This window comes from Oncorhynchus keta, chromosome 28 (genome assembly GCF_023373465.1).
Source record: "Oncorhynchus keta strain PuntledgeMale-10-30-2019 chromosome 28, Oket_V2, whole genome shotgun sequence".
NCBI lineage: Eukaryota > Metazoa > Chordata > Actinopteri > Salmoniformes > Salmonidae > Oncorhynchus > Oncorhynchus keta.
The window spans coordinates 44,324,091-44,337,533 of NC_068448.1; the positions used below are offsets into that span (position 1 = coordinate 44,324,091).

Sequence of the window (13,443 nt, forward strand, 5' to 3'; positions counted from 1 at the left end):
TCAAACCCAATAACTGTGAAGCAGATGGATTGTGTCATTGCATTCTCGTGGCCTGTTTCTACAAGAGATACAGTGCAACCACTCCAGAAGTGAATGGGAAATAATTATCAGAAATCCCATAATCTAATGCCAAAAAGCCATGCAAGCAGTCTTTCATTCCTGCCAACTTTGACCTAAATGGACCCATGAGACTAAAGTGGAAAACTACATTTAAATCATGCCACTCCTCAGCTATATAGGCCATCTGAGTCATCACAGATGGCCCCTATAGTACAAAACTGTGGTACCATTTATTACACATTATTTCCACTAATTCCAGAGCATTAGGCTCTATTATATGAAAACTAGTAGAGTAATTTCATGAGGAGTACACACAATATTGAATCATTTATACTGGAATGCCCAAAACACAAACGAGGAGAAGCTTAAACAACTAAGTAAAGCCTCTATTCTTTCAATATCTAATTGCAACTGTGTGATAAACAATCTTCATGAATGCAAAACGATCTCTGCTGGTTGTCACTAGTTGTGAAGAAACAATGACATGAATCCACCATTAAAGGGGAACTCTGCCATTGATACATACATTTTTGGACTTTTAAATTAATTATAGCCAACAATTATTTAATAACATAACTTACAAATGCCCCATGAAATTAGTTCAAACTGTCTAACCCCATCAGAACCCAAAATATTAACTTTTGAAAAGGTGGAAGGCTATTGCCCCTTTAAAGTAAATAAGAAATCTACAACACTTTACAATTATGGTATGTATTACTATGGTAATACATATAAACTGAGTATACAAACCTGCTCATTCCATGGCATAGACTGACAAGGTGAATCCATGTGATCCCTTATTGATGTCACTTGTTAAATCCACTTCAATCAATGTTGATGAAAGGGAGGAGACCAGTTAAAGAAGGCTTTTTAAGCCTCGAGACAATTGAGACATGGATTTTGTATGTGTGCCATTCAGAGGGTGAATAAACAAAATATTTAAGTGCCTTTGGACGGGGTGTGGTAGTAGGTGCCGGGCACGCTGGCTTGTGACAAGAACTGCAACGCTGCTGGGTTTTGTACTTATTTCTAGAGTACATTTAGTAGGGCCCATGTTTAGACTGCTTCAGACACACAGCGTTGGATAACTCAACTGCATGTATGTCGAAACACACATGCCCATCTCTCCTGTTTGCTGTGCACAAAGAAGATTGACATCACTAACAGTTGGTGTGAATGTATGTTCTTTATAAAATAATGTAGACCCTTGACAAAACATTCCAAAATAATTACATATAAACCTACTTCAAAGAGATTATTATCAAGACCTTCTATCCTCAGGTTGTCTGTAAAACAAATTGTTTTTATCAGGCGACAGTTCAGGCAGACAACGTGATTCTTAGCCTTCCCCTGTGAAACTAACCATTGCTATATATTCTCATCTCTTGTGACTTTCCTGTTTGGGCATTGGCTTTTTTAAATGACCGATTTATGTTTTTTCCACCTCGCTGTTAGCACAGACAACAGCGACTACATAAGGAACAAAATACAAAAACACTATATCCATCAGTTATTCATAAAGACATGTGTGGCAATATCATTATTAGTATAGAAATGAAATTGCTTTTTCTTTTTACTTCCCTCTTCATATAGCCTAAGAAAACATTACAGAACATCACTTCTCAAAACATGTCTTTATTTAGTCACTAAATCATACAAAGCTACACTCATAGTAAGATATCTGCAATACTCTTTATGGCTTATCAACTAACGTCAGGTACAGTGGGGCAAAAAAGTATTTAGTCATCCACCAATTGTGCAAGTTCTCCCACTTAAAAATATGAGAGAGGCCTGTAATTTTCATCATAGGTACACTTCAACTATGACAGACAAAATTAGGAAAAAAATCCAGAAAATCACATTGTAGGATTTTTTATGAATTTATTTGCAAATTATGGTGGAAAATAAGTATTTGGTCACCTTCAAACAAGCAAGATTTCTGGCTCTCACAGACCTGTAACTTCTTCATTAAGAGGCTCCTCTGTCCTCCACTCGTTACCTGTATTAATGGCACCGGTTTGAACTTGTTATCAGTATAAAAGACACCTGTCCACAACCTCAAACAGTCACACTCCAAACTCCACTATGGCCAAGACCAAAGAGCTGTCAAAGGACACCAGAAACAAAATTGTAGACCTGCACCAGGCTGGGAAGACTGAATCTGCAATAGGTAAGCAGCTTGGTTTGAATAAATCAACTGTGGGAGCAATTATTAGGAAATGGAAGACATACAAGACCACTGATAATCTCCCTCGATCTGGGGCTCCACACAAGATCTCACCCCATGGGGTCAAAATGATTACAAGAACGGTGAGCAAAAATCCCAGAACCACACGGGGGGACCTAGTGAATGACCTGCAGAGAGCTGGGACCAAAGTAACAAAGCCTACCATCAGTAACACACTACGCCGCCAGGGACTCAAATCCTGCAGTGCCAGACGTGTCCCCCTGTTTAAGCCAGTACATGTCCAGGCCCGTCTGAAGTTTGCTAGAGAGCATTTGGATGATCCAGAAGAAGATTGGGAGAATGTCATATGGTCAGATGAAACCAAAATATAACTTTTTGGTAAAAACTCAACTTGTCGTGTTTGGAGGACAAAGAATGCTGAGTTGCATCCAAAGAACACCATACCTACTGTGAAGCATGGGGGTGGAAACATCATGCTTTGGGGCTGTTATTCTGCAAAGGGACCAGGACGACTGATCCGTGTAAAGCAAAGAATGAATGGGGCCATGTGTCGTGAGATTTTGAGTGAAAACCTCCTTCCATCAGCAAGGGCTGAAACGTGGCTGGGTCTTTCAGCATGACCATGATCCCAAACACACCGCCCGGGCAACGAAGGAGTGGCTTCGTAAGAAGCATTTCAAGGTCCTGGAGTGGCCTAGCCAGTCTCCAGATCTCAACCCAATAGAAAATCTTTGGAGGGAGCAACAGCCCCAAAACATCACAGCTCTAGAGGAGATCTGCATGGAGGAATGGGCCAAAATACCAGCAACAGTGTGTGAAAACCTTGTGAATACTTACAGAAAACGTTTGACCTCTGTCATTGCCAACAAAGGGTATATAACAAAGTATTGAGAAACTTTTGTTATTGACCAAATACTTATTTTCCACCATAATTTGCAAATAAATTCATAAAAAATCCTACAACGTGATTTTCTGGATTTTTTTTCTCATTTTGTCTGTCATAATTGAAGTGTACCTATGATGAAAATTACAGGCCTCTCATCTTTTTAAGTGGGAGAACTTGCACAATTGGTGGCTGACTAAATACTTTTTTGCCCCACTGTAGCTAACCAACATGTTATGTTCTCTGGGAGTGAGGCTTCAATGTATGGTCACTCCAAATATGAGAGGTTTGTAAAATAATAAATGTGGGTAACAAGTTATTTGCGAAAGCTTTAACATATTATACCAATACCTGCAATAAATAAATATACCTCACAGTACATAACATATAAAGTATTTAGCACTGTAGTAGAGTAGGAAAATAATTCATTACAATTCAGATCTAAATAAATACAGATTTCCCTATATATTTTGTGGAAAGTCAATGGATGTCTTTGTAACTCAAGATTCTAAATCAGTCAAGGAAGCTATATACTGCTGAGGTTTGTGTTATTTGTTCAAGTTATAATACAGTTACTTAAAATATTCAACTTACACATGACCAAAAGTATGTGGAGAACCTGCTCGTTGAACATTTCATTCCAAAATCATGGCCATTAATATGGAGTTGTTCCCTCTTTGATGCTATAACAGCCTCCACTCAGCTGGGAAGGCTTTCCACTAGATGTTGGAACATTTCAGCAGGGACTGGCTTCCATTCAGCTACAAGAGCATTAGTTAGGTCATGCACTGATGTTGGGCGATTAGGCCGGACTAGCAGTCTGCATTCCAATTCATCCCAAAGGTTTCCGATGGGGTTGATGTCAGGGCTCTGTTCAGGCCAGTCATTTTTGTCCACACTCATCTCGGCAAACCATTTCTATATGGACCCCGCTTTGTGCATGGGGGCATTGTCATGCAGAAACAGGAAGCACAGAATTGTCTAGAATGTCATTGTATGCTGTAGCGTTAAGATTTCCATTTACTGGAACTAAGGGGCCTAGCCCAAACCATGAAAAACAGCCACAGACCATTATTAATCTTCCACCAAACTTTACAGTTGGCATAAGGCATTGGTGCAGGTATCGTTATCCTGGAATCCGCCAAACCCAGATTCATCCATCGGATTGACAGATGGTGAAGCGTGTTTCATCACTCGAGAGAACACATTTCCACTACTCCAGAGTCCAATGGCGGCAAGCTTTACACCACTCTAGCCGACGCTTGGCATTGCGCATGGTGATCTGAAGCTAGTGTTGTGGCTGCTCTGCCATGGAAACCTATTTCATGATGCTCCCCTGACGAACAGTTATTGTGCTGAAGTTGCTTCCAGAGGCAGTTTGGAACTCAGTAGTGAGTATTGCAACTGAAGACAGATGATTTGTACGCGCTACGTGCTTCAGCGGTCCTGTTCTGTGAGCTTGTGCGGCCTACCACTTCGCGGCTGAGCCGTTGTTGTTCCTAGACGTTTCCACTTCACAATAACAGCAATTACAGTTGACCTGGGCAGCTCTAGCAGAGCATAAATCTGACAAACTAACTTATTGGAAAGATGGCATCCTATGACAGTGCCACGTTGAAAGTCACTGAGCTCTTCAGTAAGGCCATTTTACTGCCAATATTTGTCTATAGAGATTGCATGGCTGTGTGCTTGATTTTAAACACTTGTCAGCAATGAGTGTGGCTAAAATAAACAAATCCACAAATTTGAAGGTATGTCTACATACCTTTGGCCATGTGGTGTATGATTGAGACAGAAAATGTCTTGGTCTACAATGACCACATTTTCTAATCTTGTTCTCACTTAAATGCCCCCAAAAAATGAGATGCAAGTCAAAGCCCTTGAGGGGCAAACAGTCAATTAAATGAATAAAGTTGGTCTTCATTGATAGGTTTTTGCAAATCCACTGAGGTGCATTCAGAGAAAGGTTAATACCACCAGTTTAACAATTAAGGCGCAGAGAGGATCTTGACCTGACTAATCTAAACATGTGTATGTGTGTTCTGCTGGGTGCGCATGCACCTGCAGCCATGTGTCAGTCCCTCTGTGCATGCATGTGTGTGTGTGTGATGGTACTCTATCCCTCGATGTCGTCCCTTCCTACAGGGAATGCTTTTATCACCTGGGAGATGCGCTCTGCGATGGTTCTGCTGCTGGCAATGATCAGCCTCCTGGACATCAGGTCAAATGGGCCTCCTGGGTAGGACAACAATACAATAGATCCATGTAATAGCATGTGTCCAGTACTCATTTGAACCTCATTGAGAACATTAAGATGGTGAAAATATAATTCATAAGATCAATAAAATAATTTACTCAGGACTTGGAGGCCTTGATCATGTACCATCTACAATCCACACCACTTCTTCAGAAGCCCGCCACATCATGGTTACAACTATGTACAGTGAATCACCTGAGATGTCCATGATGACACCCCCAGCCTCTCTAATGATGGCAGCTCCTCCAGCCATGTCCCAGCAGTGTATGCCCATGTGGTAGTAGGCATCAGCCGCTCCGCACGCCACCAGGCACATGTTGACTGCCGCACTACCCGGCGAGCGGATGCTACGGGAGCAACATTTGCTTGTTAGCCAAACATCATCACGTGTGGCTCAATGGGTAGAGCATGGCACTTGCACCTTTGATGCACTACTGTAAGTCGATTTGGATAAAAACGTCTGCTAAATGGTATAAATTATTATAATACAACATCTCTCTTTCTGTGACCTTATTAATGTTTGAAGCATTACAAGCTCACAATATTGAGATGTTTAAACAGAGAGTGTGGGAAGTAATGTTTACCCGTGCACAGGGATGGTGAGGATTGTCTCGATGTTGCCCATCATGGTTTTGAAGTGCTCTGGATCCTTCTTAAAGCCCATCTCTGTCAGGACCAAGGACTTGGTGATGTCTACACAGAGAGTGTCATGAGTTATGACTACTCATTGAATCATTACACAACAAACTAGCATAACGCTAACCAAGCTAATTCTCATACAATAAAATGAGATACAATTCATCTGTATATCTTCCTCGTGTTATCATGATCAATTGATTCCTAATAGCTGTTATGACAGACCATTTTGAAGGCACAACACTCAAATTAAGAGAAATTATTATGTAGGATCAGTTTAACTGACCTTTTAGATCATAACGACGAAGATTACATGGACGGGGGGGACCAGACCCTAGATCAGCACTCCTACTCTAGAATGCTTTATGAATACCAGCCCTGATGTTTGGTACTTGGTGAATGACTCTACCTAGTTGATATTATCTCAATTGGCTCAGCCAGACAGACAAGGCTGTACAACATACCTTCCTGCCCAGACACTTTGATGGGTTCTCCATTACAGAATGACCCTTTCCCCTTCCGTGCTGTGTACATCTTGCCCTCTTGGCAGCTGTAGACAATGCCAAACTCTATCTGAGTCAAAGACATAGCATAGAGAAGGTTGACTTAAAATGCAAAGTCAAAACCTGCTGAGTTCCTGCTACTCAGTTATTACTGTCTTATAAATCTCATGACATTGCCAAACACAGAAAACCTTTACCTCTTTCTTCACAGCAAAACCAATCGACATAGAGACAAAGGGGAATCTGAGGTAAAAGAAAAGAGAAAATGTGTTAAGGTATTAAATAAGTGAACTCCTAGAGGAACTAAGCACATAAAAATCCATTTCTATTAAAATCCTTGAGGTCACTCCAGGAAAAATCTTGTTAAAAATAGCCATTTTAATATGAAGCTACCAATGCCAAAAAAAACATTATTGATGTAGGAGGCTATAGCTTCTTTGGTTATGAGAACATTAGATCATATGTTAGGCTATAAAAGGGGGAATGTTTGCAATACAGAACTGTAACATTGTGCAGCACCTGTGGACAAAGTTGGTGGTCCCATCAATGGGGTCGATGATCCAGGTGGGATTATCAGTTAGGTTGCTGGTTGCTCCCGCCGCTACAGACTCTTCACCTATAAAACTGGTGAAAGAAGAATTAAGAGAAGATGGTGGATAACGAATATCAGCGATAGAAGCACAGTACCACACCTTTCAGGCATTTAGGAACCAGACCTGGATCAAATGCAAATAATTGAGGTGTGCTTGATTTAGCTTGACCTGCATGCAAAGTGGGCAAAATGTGCACTTTTGGGACTAATGAATTGGGTTCCATTATACCACGCAAGCTAAATCAATTTCAAGCATTTTAGTTATGCATTTGACCCAAGTCTGCTGGGAACAATGTAAAGAAATAGACTCTCGAAAGCAGCAAATGATGATGAGTGGTGGTTCAGGCTTTAAAGATCTGCAGTGAGCTACTGTACCTGTGTGTGGGAAACTTCTCCTTGATGGAGGAGATGATGAGCTGCTCCACCTTCTGATCGGTCTCAGTGACCAGGTCCACAGGAGAGCTCTTCTGCATGATGGAGATGTCCTTCTGCAACGCTTCTTGGATCATCTGACAGAGAGAGATGAGAAAGCGAGAGTGTCAGCCAGCTAGTCACATGAGGGATTAAATAGGGATGATAATAATAACAATTGTTTGAATCTAATTTTATTGGTTAGCAGATATTATTGCGAGTGTAGTGAAATTCTTGTGCTTCTAGTTCCGACAGTGCAACAATTAATCAAACAATTCCACAACAACTACCTAATATGCACAAATCTAAGTAAAGGAATGGAATAAAAATATGTAACTTTTATAACTTTCCACAGTAAAAACGAGTCCTATATCGACATAACCTGACAGGCCACTCTGCTCCAAAACTCTAAAGAGTCCAGACTACGGTTTGCAACTGCACATTTTCATTTTTTATTTTACCTTTATTTAACTAGGCAAGTCAGTTAAGAACAAATTCTTATTTTCAATGACGGCTTAGGAACGGTGGGTTAACTGCCTGTTGAGGGGCAGAACGACAGATTTGTACCTTGTCAGCTCAGGGATTTGAACTTGCAACCTTCTGATTGCTAGTCCAACACTCTAACCACTAGGCTACCCTGCCGCCCCACATGGGGACAAAGATCGTACTTTTTGGAGAAAGGTCCTCTGGTCTGATGAAACAAAAATAGAACTGTTTAGCCATAATGAACATTGTTATGTTTGAAGGAAAAAGGGCTTGCAAGCCGAAGAACACCATCCCAGCGTGAAGCACGGGTGTGGCAGCATCATGTTGTGGGGGTGCTTTGCTGCAGGAGGGACTGGTGCACTTCACAAAATAGATGGCGTCATGAGGTAGGAAAGTTTATGTGGATATCTTGACGCAACATCTCAAGACATCAGTTAGCGCTTGGTCGCAAATGGATCTTCCAAATTGACAATGACCCCAAGCATACTTCCAAAGTTGTGGCAAAATGGCTTAAAGACAACAAAGTCAAGGTTTTGGAGTGGCCATCACAAAGCCCTGACCTCAATCCCATAGAAATTTCTGGGCAGAACTGAAAAAGCGTGTGCGAGCAAGGAGGCCTACAAACCTGACTCAGTTACACCAGCTCTGTCAGAAGGAATAGGCCAAAATTCACCCAACTTATTGTGGGAAGCTTGTGGAAGGCTCCCTGAAATATTTAACCGAAGTTAAACCATTTTAAAGGCAATGCTACCAAATACTAATTGTGTATGTAAACACCTGACCCACTGGGAATGCGATGAAATAAATAAAAGCTGAAATAAGTCACTCTACTATTATTCTGACATTTCACCTTCTTAAAATAAAGTGGTGATCCTAACTGACCTAAGACAGGGAATTTTTTGTAAGATTAAATGTCAGGAATTGTAAAAAAACTGAGTTTAAATGTATTTGGCTAAGGTGTATGTAAACTTCCTACTTCAACTATACATACAGTAGAGTAGGTGCTCAAAGCGCTTTACATAGTAAGGCGGGAAACTCACCTCTTCCACCACCAATTTGTAGCACCCACTTGGGCGATGACAGATCACTGTTTCACTACTGAAACGTTTTCATTATAATGGTTTATATAAGCACAGCACCCCGATGAGAGTAAGATAGCCCACTATGATAGACTACAAGGCATTGATAGACCATAAGGCAGGTTTCCCACGGGCTGAATTTGGTCCGCGGGTGATTTTATTTGGCCCCCCAAGTTTTCTAGGCAAAGAAATAAATAATGGAAATTCTTGTACAATTCTTGTAAAAACAAGCAAATCAGCTCCAAGTTATTTTAATTTAGGACATCTGTTCCAAAGTATTCCCATGCATAATAGAGTGAAAATATTCACACCCCTTGACTTTTTCACATTTTGTTGTGTTACAGCCTGAATTTAAAATGGATTAAATATAGATTTCCTTTGGTCACTGGCCTTGGTCACTTGGTCACTGGCCTTCACATAGTGAAATTATATATTTTTAAAATATTTACAAATTAATTAAAAATGAAAAGCTGAAAAGTCTTGAGTCAATAAGTATTCAACCGCTTTATGGCAAGACTAAATAAGTTCAGGAGTTAAGATGTGTATGGAGTCACTGTGTGCAATAATAGTGTTTAACAAGATTTTTGAATGACTACCTCGTCTCTTTACCCGACACATACAATTATCTGCACGGTCCCTCAGTCGACAAGTGAATTTCAAACAGATTCAACCACAAAGACCAGGGAGATTTTCCATCTCCTTGCAAAGTAGGGCACCTACTGGTAGAATACAGAATACAAATATTCCAAAACATGCATCGTGTTTGCAACAAGGCACACAAGTAATACTGTAAAAAGTGTTATGTTTGAGGCAAATCAAACAAAAACACATAACTAAAAAAACACATTTAAACTACTTCAAAATCTATGGGAAGACCTGCAAATGGTTGTGTAGCATTGATCAACAACCGATTTTACAGAGCTTGAAGAATTTTGAAAAAAACGTAATGGGTAAATATTGCACAATCCAGGTGTGGAAAACTTAGAGATTTACCCATAAAGACTCAGTTGTAATCACTGCCAAAGGTGCTTCTACAAAGTATTGACTCAGTGGTCTGAATACATATGTAAATTAGTTATTTCTGTATTTCATATTCAATACATTTGCAAACATTTCTAAAAAAAAAACATGTTTTCACTTTGTCATTATGGGGTATTGTGTGTAGATGGGTGATTAAAAATGTATATTTTGAATTCAGTCTGTAACACAACAACATGTGGAATAAATCAAGGGGTATGAATACTTTCTGAAAGCACTTTATGTGATAGTGTACAAATGTAAGCCAGGTTTGAAATTATTATTATTTAGTATAATATTCTATCTGTTTGGGCTTCTTGCGGTCAATTTGCAGTTTAAAAATTATTTGTAATTATGTTATGGCCCCCTGACTATCCGGTCAAGAAAAAAATCGGAATCCAGTTGATGATCCCTGACATAACGTAATATTATTCACTGTAACCTAGCTAGTAGGGTATAAGGCTGTTTTCTCACCTTCCCAGCCTCTTTGGTCACCTCAAGGCAGTGGTCCATGCACTCTTTCCAAGGGTCTGCCATGATGACGATAACCTAAACAAACAAGTAACAACACCCAATAGGACAATTATATTCAAACCGGAGCTGGATTTCCCAAAAGCATTGTCGCACTAAAATCGTATTAATTCAATTGAAACTAAAATGGACAAAATATTATATTAGTACTACGATGCTTTTCAGGAAACCCAGCCCTGGAGAATAATTTGCAAGAGGTTAACACGTTATTCTAGCTAAATAGACAAATAAATTATCAACGTCGAAAATGTTACACATAACCAAGCTAACGATAGCTAGCCAGCTGACAGGCTATGAGGTCTTCCCGGGATTGATCACTAGCTAAATCAGCAAGGATACATAACAGCTAGCTAGTGACCAGATAACCGCCCTATAAATTGTAACAATAATCGATTTGCCAGCAAAGACCGTTTGAAAACCGAAACTTACTGTATTGTTTCCCTTTTCTAACCTCTGCACTACTATTCTGCCAGCAGCACAAATTATGACATCATTTTCCTATAGCAATGACAAAACCTTCAAAATAAAAGCCAGCATTTGAATACCGTTGTAATATCATTAGCTGATTAAAAGGATATTGCAATTTAATTATTGGCCGCTTTTATTTTGGCATCAAGAAAGGCAATTAGGAATTTATGAAAACGGATTTAAACATATGTTTTAAAAAAATATAATGTTGACACTGGTATGTTGAGAATATTGGGATGTAGAGAAAAAAAACTGTAAAAAACCTGTATCAGCTAAGTGGGATGGGAAATACTCAGTAGGGTCTCTACTAACCAAATAGGGGGCAGAGAAAAGCCAGCCGCAGGCAATGCAGCATGGTCCCCATCAAAAACAAAACATATTTGGTTAGTAAAGACCCTACTGAGTATTTCCCAAACCCACTTAGCGGAGACAGTTAGAAAAAAAAGTATATCAACAACCCAATATGTAATTACAGTGTATTGCATTGGAGGGCTGTAAAAAGTAGTAGGTTTCAGTCTTAGTCCTGTATTGACACTTTGGCCGTTTGATGGTTTGTCTGAGGGCATAGCAGGATTTCATATAAGTGTCCGGATTTCCTTGAAAGCAGCAGCTCTAGCCTTTAGCTCAGTGCAGATGTTGCCTGTAATCCATGGCTTCTGGTTGGCTTCTGGTTGGGATATGTACATACGATCACTGTGGGGACGACGTCCTCAATGCACTTATTGATGAAGCCGGTGACTGAGGTGGTAAACTCCTCAAATGCCATTGGATGAATCACAGAACATATTCCAGTTTGTGCTAGAAAAACAGTCTTGTATAGCGTACCATCCGCCACATCGGACCACTTCCATATTGAGCGAGTAACTGATACTTCCTGCTTTAGATTTAGCTTGTAAGCAGGAATCAGGAGGATAGAGATATGGTCAGATTTGCCAAATGGAGGGAGAGGGATAGCTTTGTATCCATCTCTGTGTGTGGAGTAAAGGTTGTCTAGAATTTTTTTTTTCTTGTTGCGCATGTGACATGCTGGTAGAAACTAGGTGGAATATATTAAGTTTGCCTGCAATAATAAATCCTCACGGTGATAGGCGTCCCGCTAGGGGGACAACTTTAGGTGAAACAGGAGGGCATGCAATTCAAATAAATAATCATAAAAATTATGGATATTAAATATTTATGTACATATGAAAACTTGCTTATATCGGTTGAAAGCTTAAATTCTTGTTAGTCTAACTGCACTGTCCAATTTACAGTAGCTAATACAGTAGCTAATACAGTGAAAGCATGCTATGCGATTGTTTGAGGATGGCGATCAAATATTTTTCCACTGGCACAGGTTTCATTAATTCACAAATAGCGATAAAATATTCACTTACTTGTTGAAAATCTTCTTCTGATTTGTCATCCAAAGGGTCCCAGCTATAACATGTAGTGTCGTTTTGTTAGATAAAATCCTTCTTTATATCCCAAAAAGTCAGTTGAGTTGGCACCATCAATTTGAGTAATCCACTCGTTCAACATGCAGAGAAAAAAATCAGAAAATCTACCCCCTAAACTTTGTTTCAAAAAGTCAAAATACATTTATATTTACTACTCAGATACCCTAAAATGTAATCTATAATATTTCTTATGGAAAGAAGTACGTTCAATAGGAAATCGATTTTAGCAGGTGCACCTTGTTTTCATGGCACGCCCAAACACGAATTTCCAAGACTGTGTCCCTGTACTAAAACTGATATTTCTTATAGGAATTGCATCCTGGGAACTGGAATTCAGTATGCCCCTATACTTTCCATTGTAAGAGCATGGCTTCTCAACAACAACAAAACACTCAGGTTGGTTTTTCTTTGGATTTTCTCCTACCATAGCTATTATGTTATAGTCTCCTACATTATTTTAACATTTCTACAAACTTCAAAGTGTTTTCTTTCCAATGGTACCAATTGGAAAAATGTCTGAGGAACAAGGCAGTTTACTTTGGGCACGTTAGTCAGGCGGAAATTGAGAAAAAAGGGCCTAGCCCTAAGTTAAAGTTCCCAGCTACTCGGAGCGCTGCTTCTGGATGAGCATTTTCTTGTTTGCTTATGGCCTTATAAAGCTTGTTGAGTGCGGTCTTAGTGCCAGCATCGATTTGTGGTGGTATATGAATGAATGAATAATGAATGAATAACATAGATGAGAACTCTCTTGGTAAATAGCTTATGTTATTAAAGGGAAATTCCTTAAATATACATAATTGGTTTAGAAATACCAGTATTTATGTAAACTTTAAAAAATAATGCTTGCATTAATAATAATTGTATCTGTATGTGTTTCCTATGTGGCTGCAATG

The 13,443-nt window shown here is 39.5% G+C and overlaps 1 protein-coding gene across 1 annotated transcript; it reads right to left on the bottom strand.

The window, feature by feature from the left end:
- Window positions 1-1,227: 1,227 nt before the first annotated feature.
- Window positions 1,228-11,193, bottom strand: LOC118361457 (inositol monophosphatase 1-like). Its single transcript, XM_035741406.2, has 9 exons — window positions 11,073-11,193; window positions 10,587-10,661; window positions 7,495-7,628; window positions 7,047-7,151; window positions 6,725-6,770; window positions 6,489-6,597; window positions 5,973-6,081; window positions 5,584-5,735; window positions 1,228-5,366 (listed from the first exon to the last, which is right to left on the bottom strand). Exons 2-9 carry the CDS (start codon window positions 10,647-10,649, stop codon window positions 5,248-5,250), a joined length of 837 nt encoding a protein of 278 aa, XP_035597299.1. The 5' UTR covers window positions 10,650-10,661; window positions 11,073-11,193; the 3' UTR covers window positions 1,228-5,247.
- Window positions 11,194-13,443: the final 2,250 nt, after the last annotated feature.

Bases quoted from the DNA above. Each gene is read 5' to 3' on its own strand.
- LOC118361457 (XM_035741406.2), bottom strand. From the start codon at position 10,649: ATGGCAGACCCTTGGAAAGAGTGCATGGACCACTGCCTTGAGGTGACC. The intron at 7,629-10,586 runs GTGAGAAAACAG...TCTCTCTGTCAG, and splicing joins TGACCAAAGAGGCTGGGAAG to ATGATCCAAGAAGCGTTGCA. The intron at 5,736-5,972 runs GTAAACATTACT...TTGCTCCCGTAG, and splicing joins CTCACCATCCCTGTGCACGG to CATCCGCTCGCCGGGTAGTG.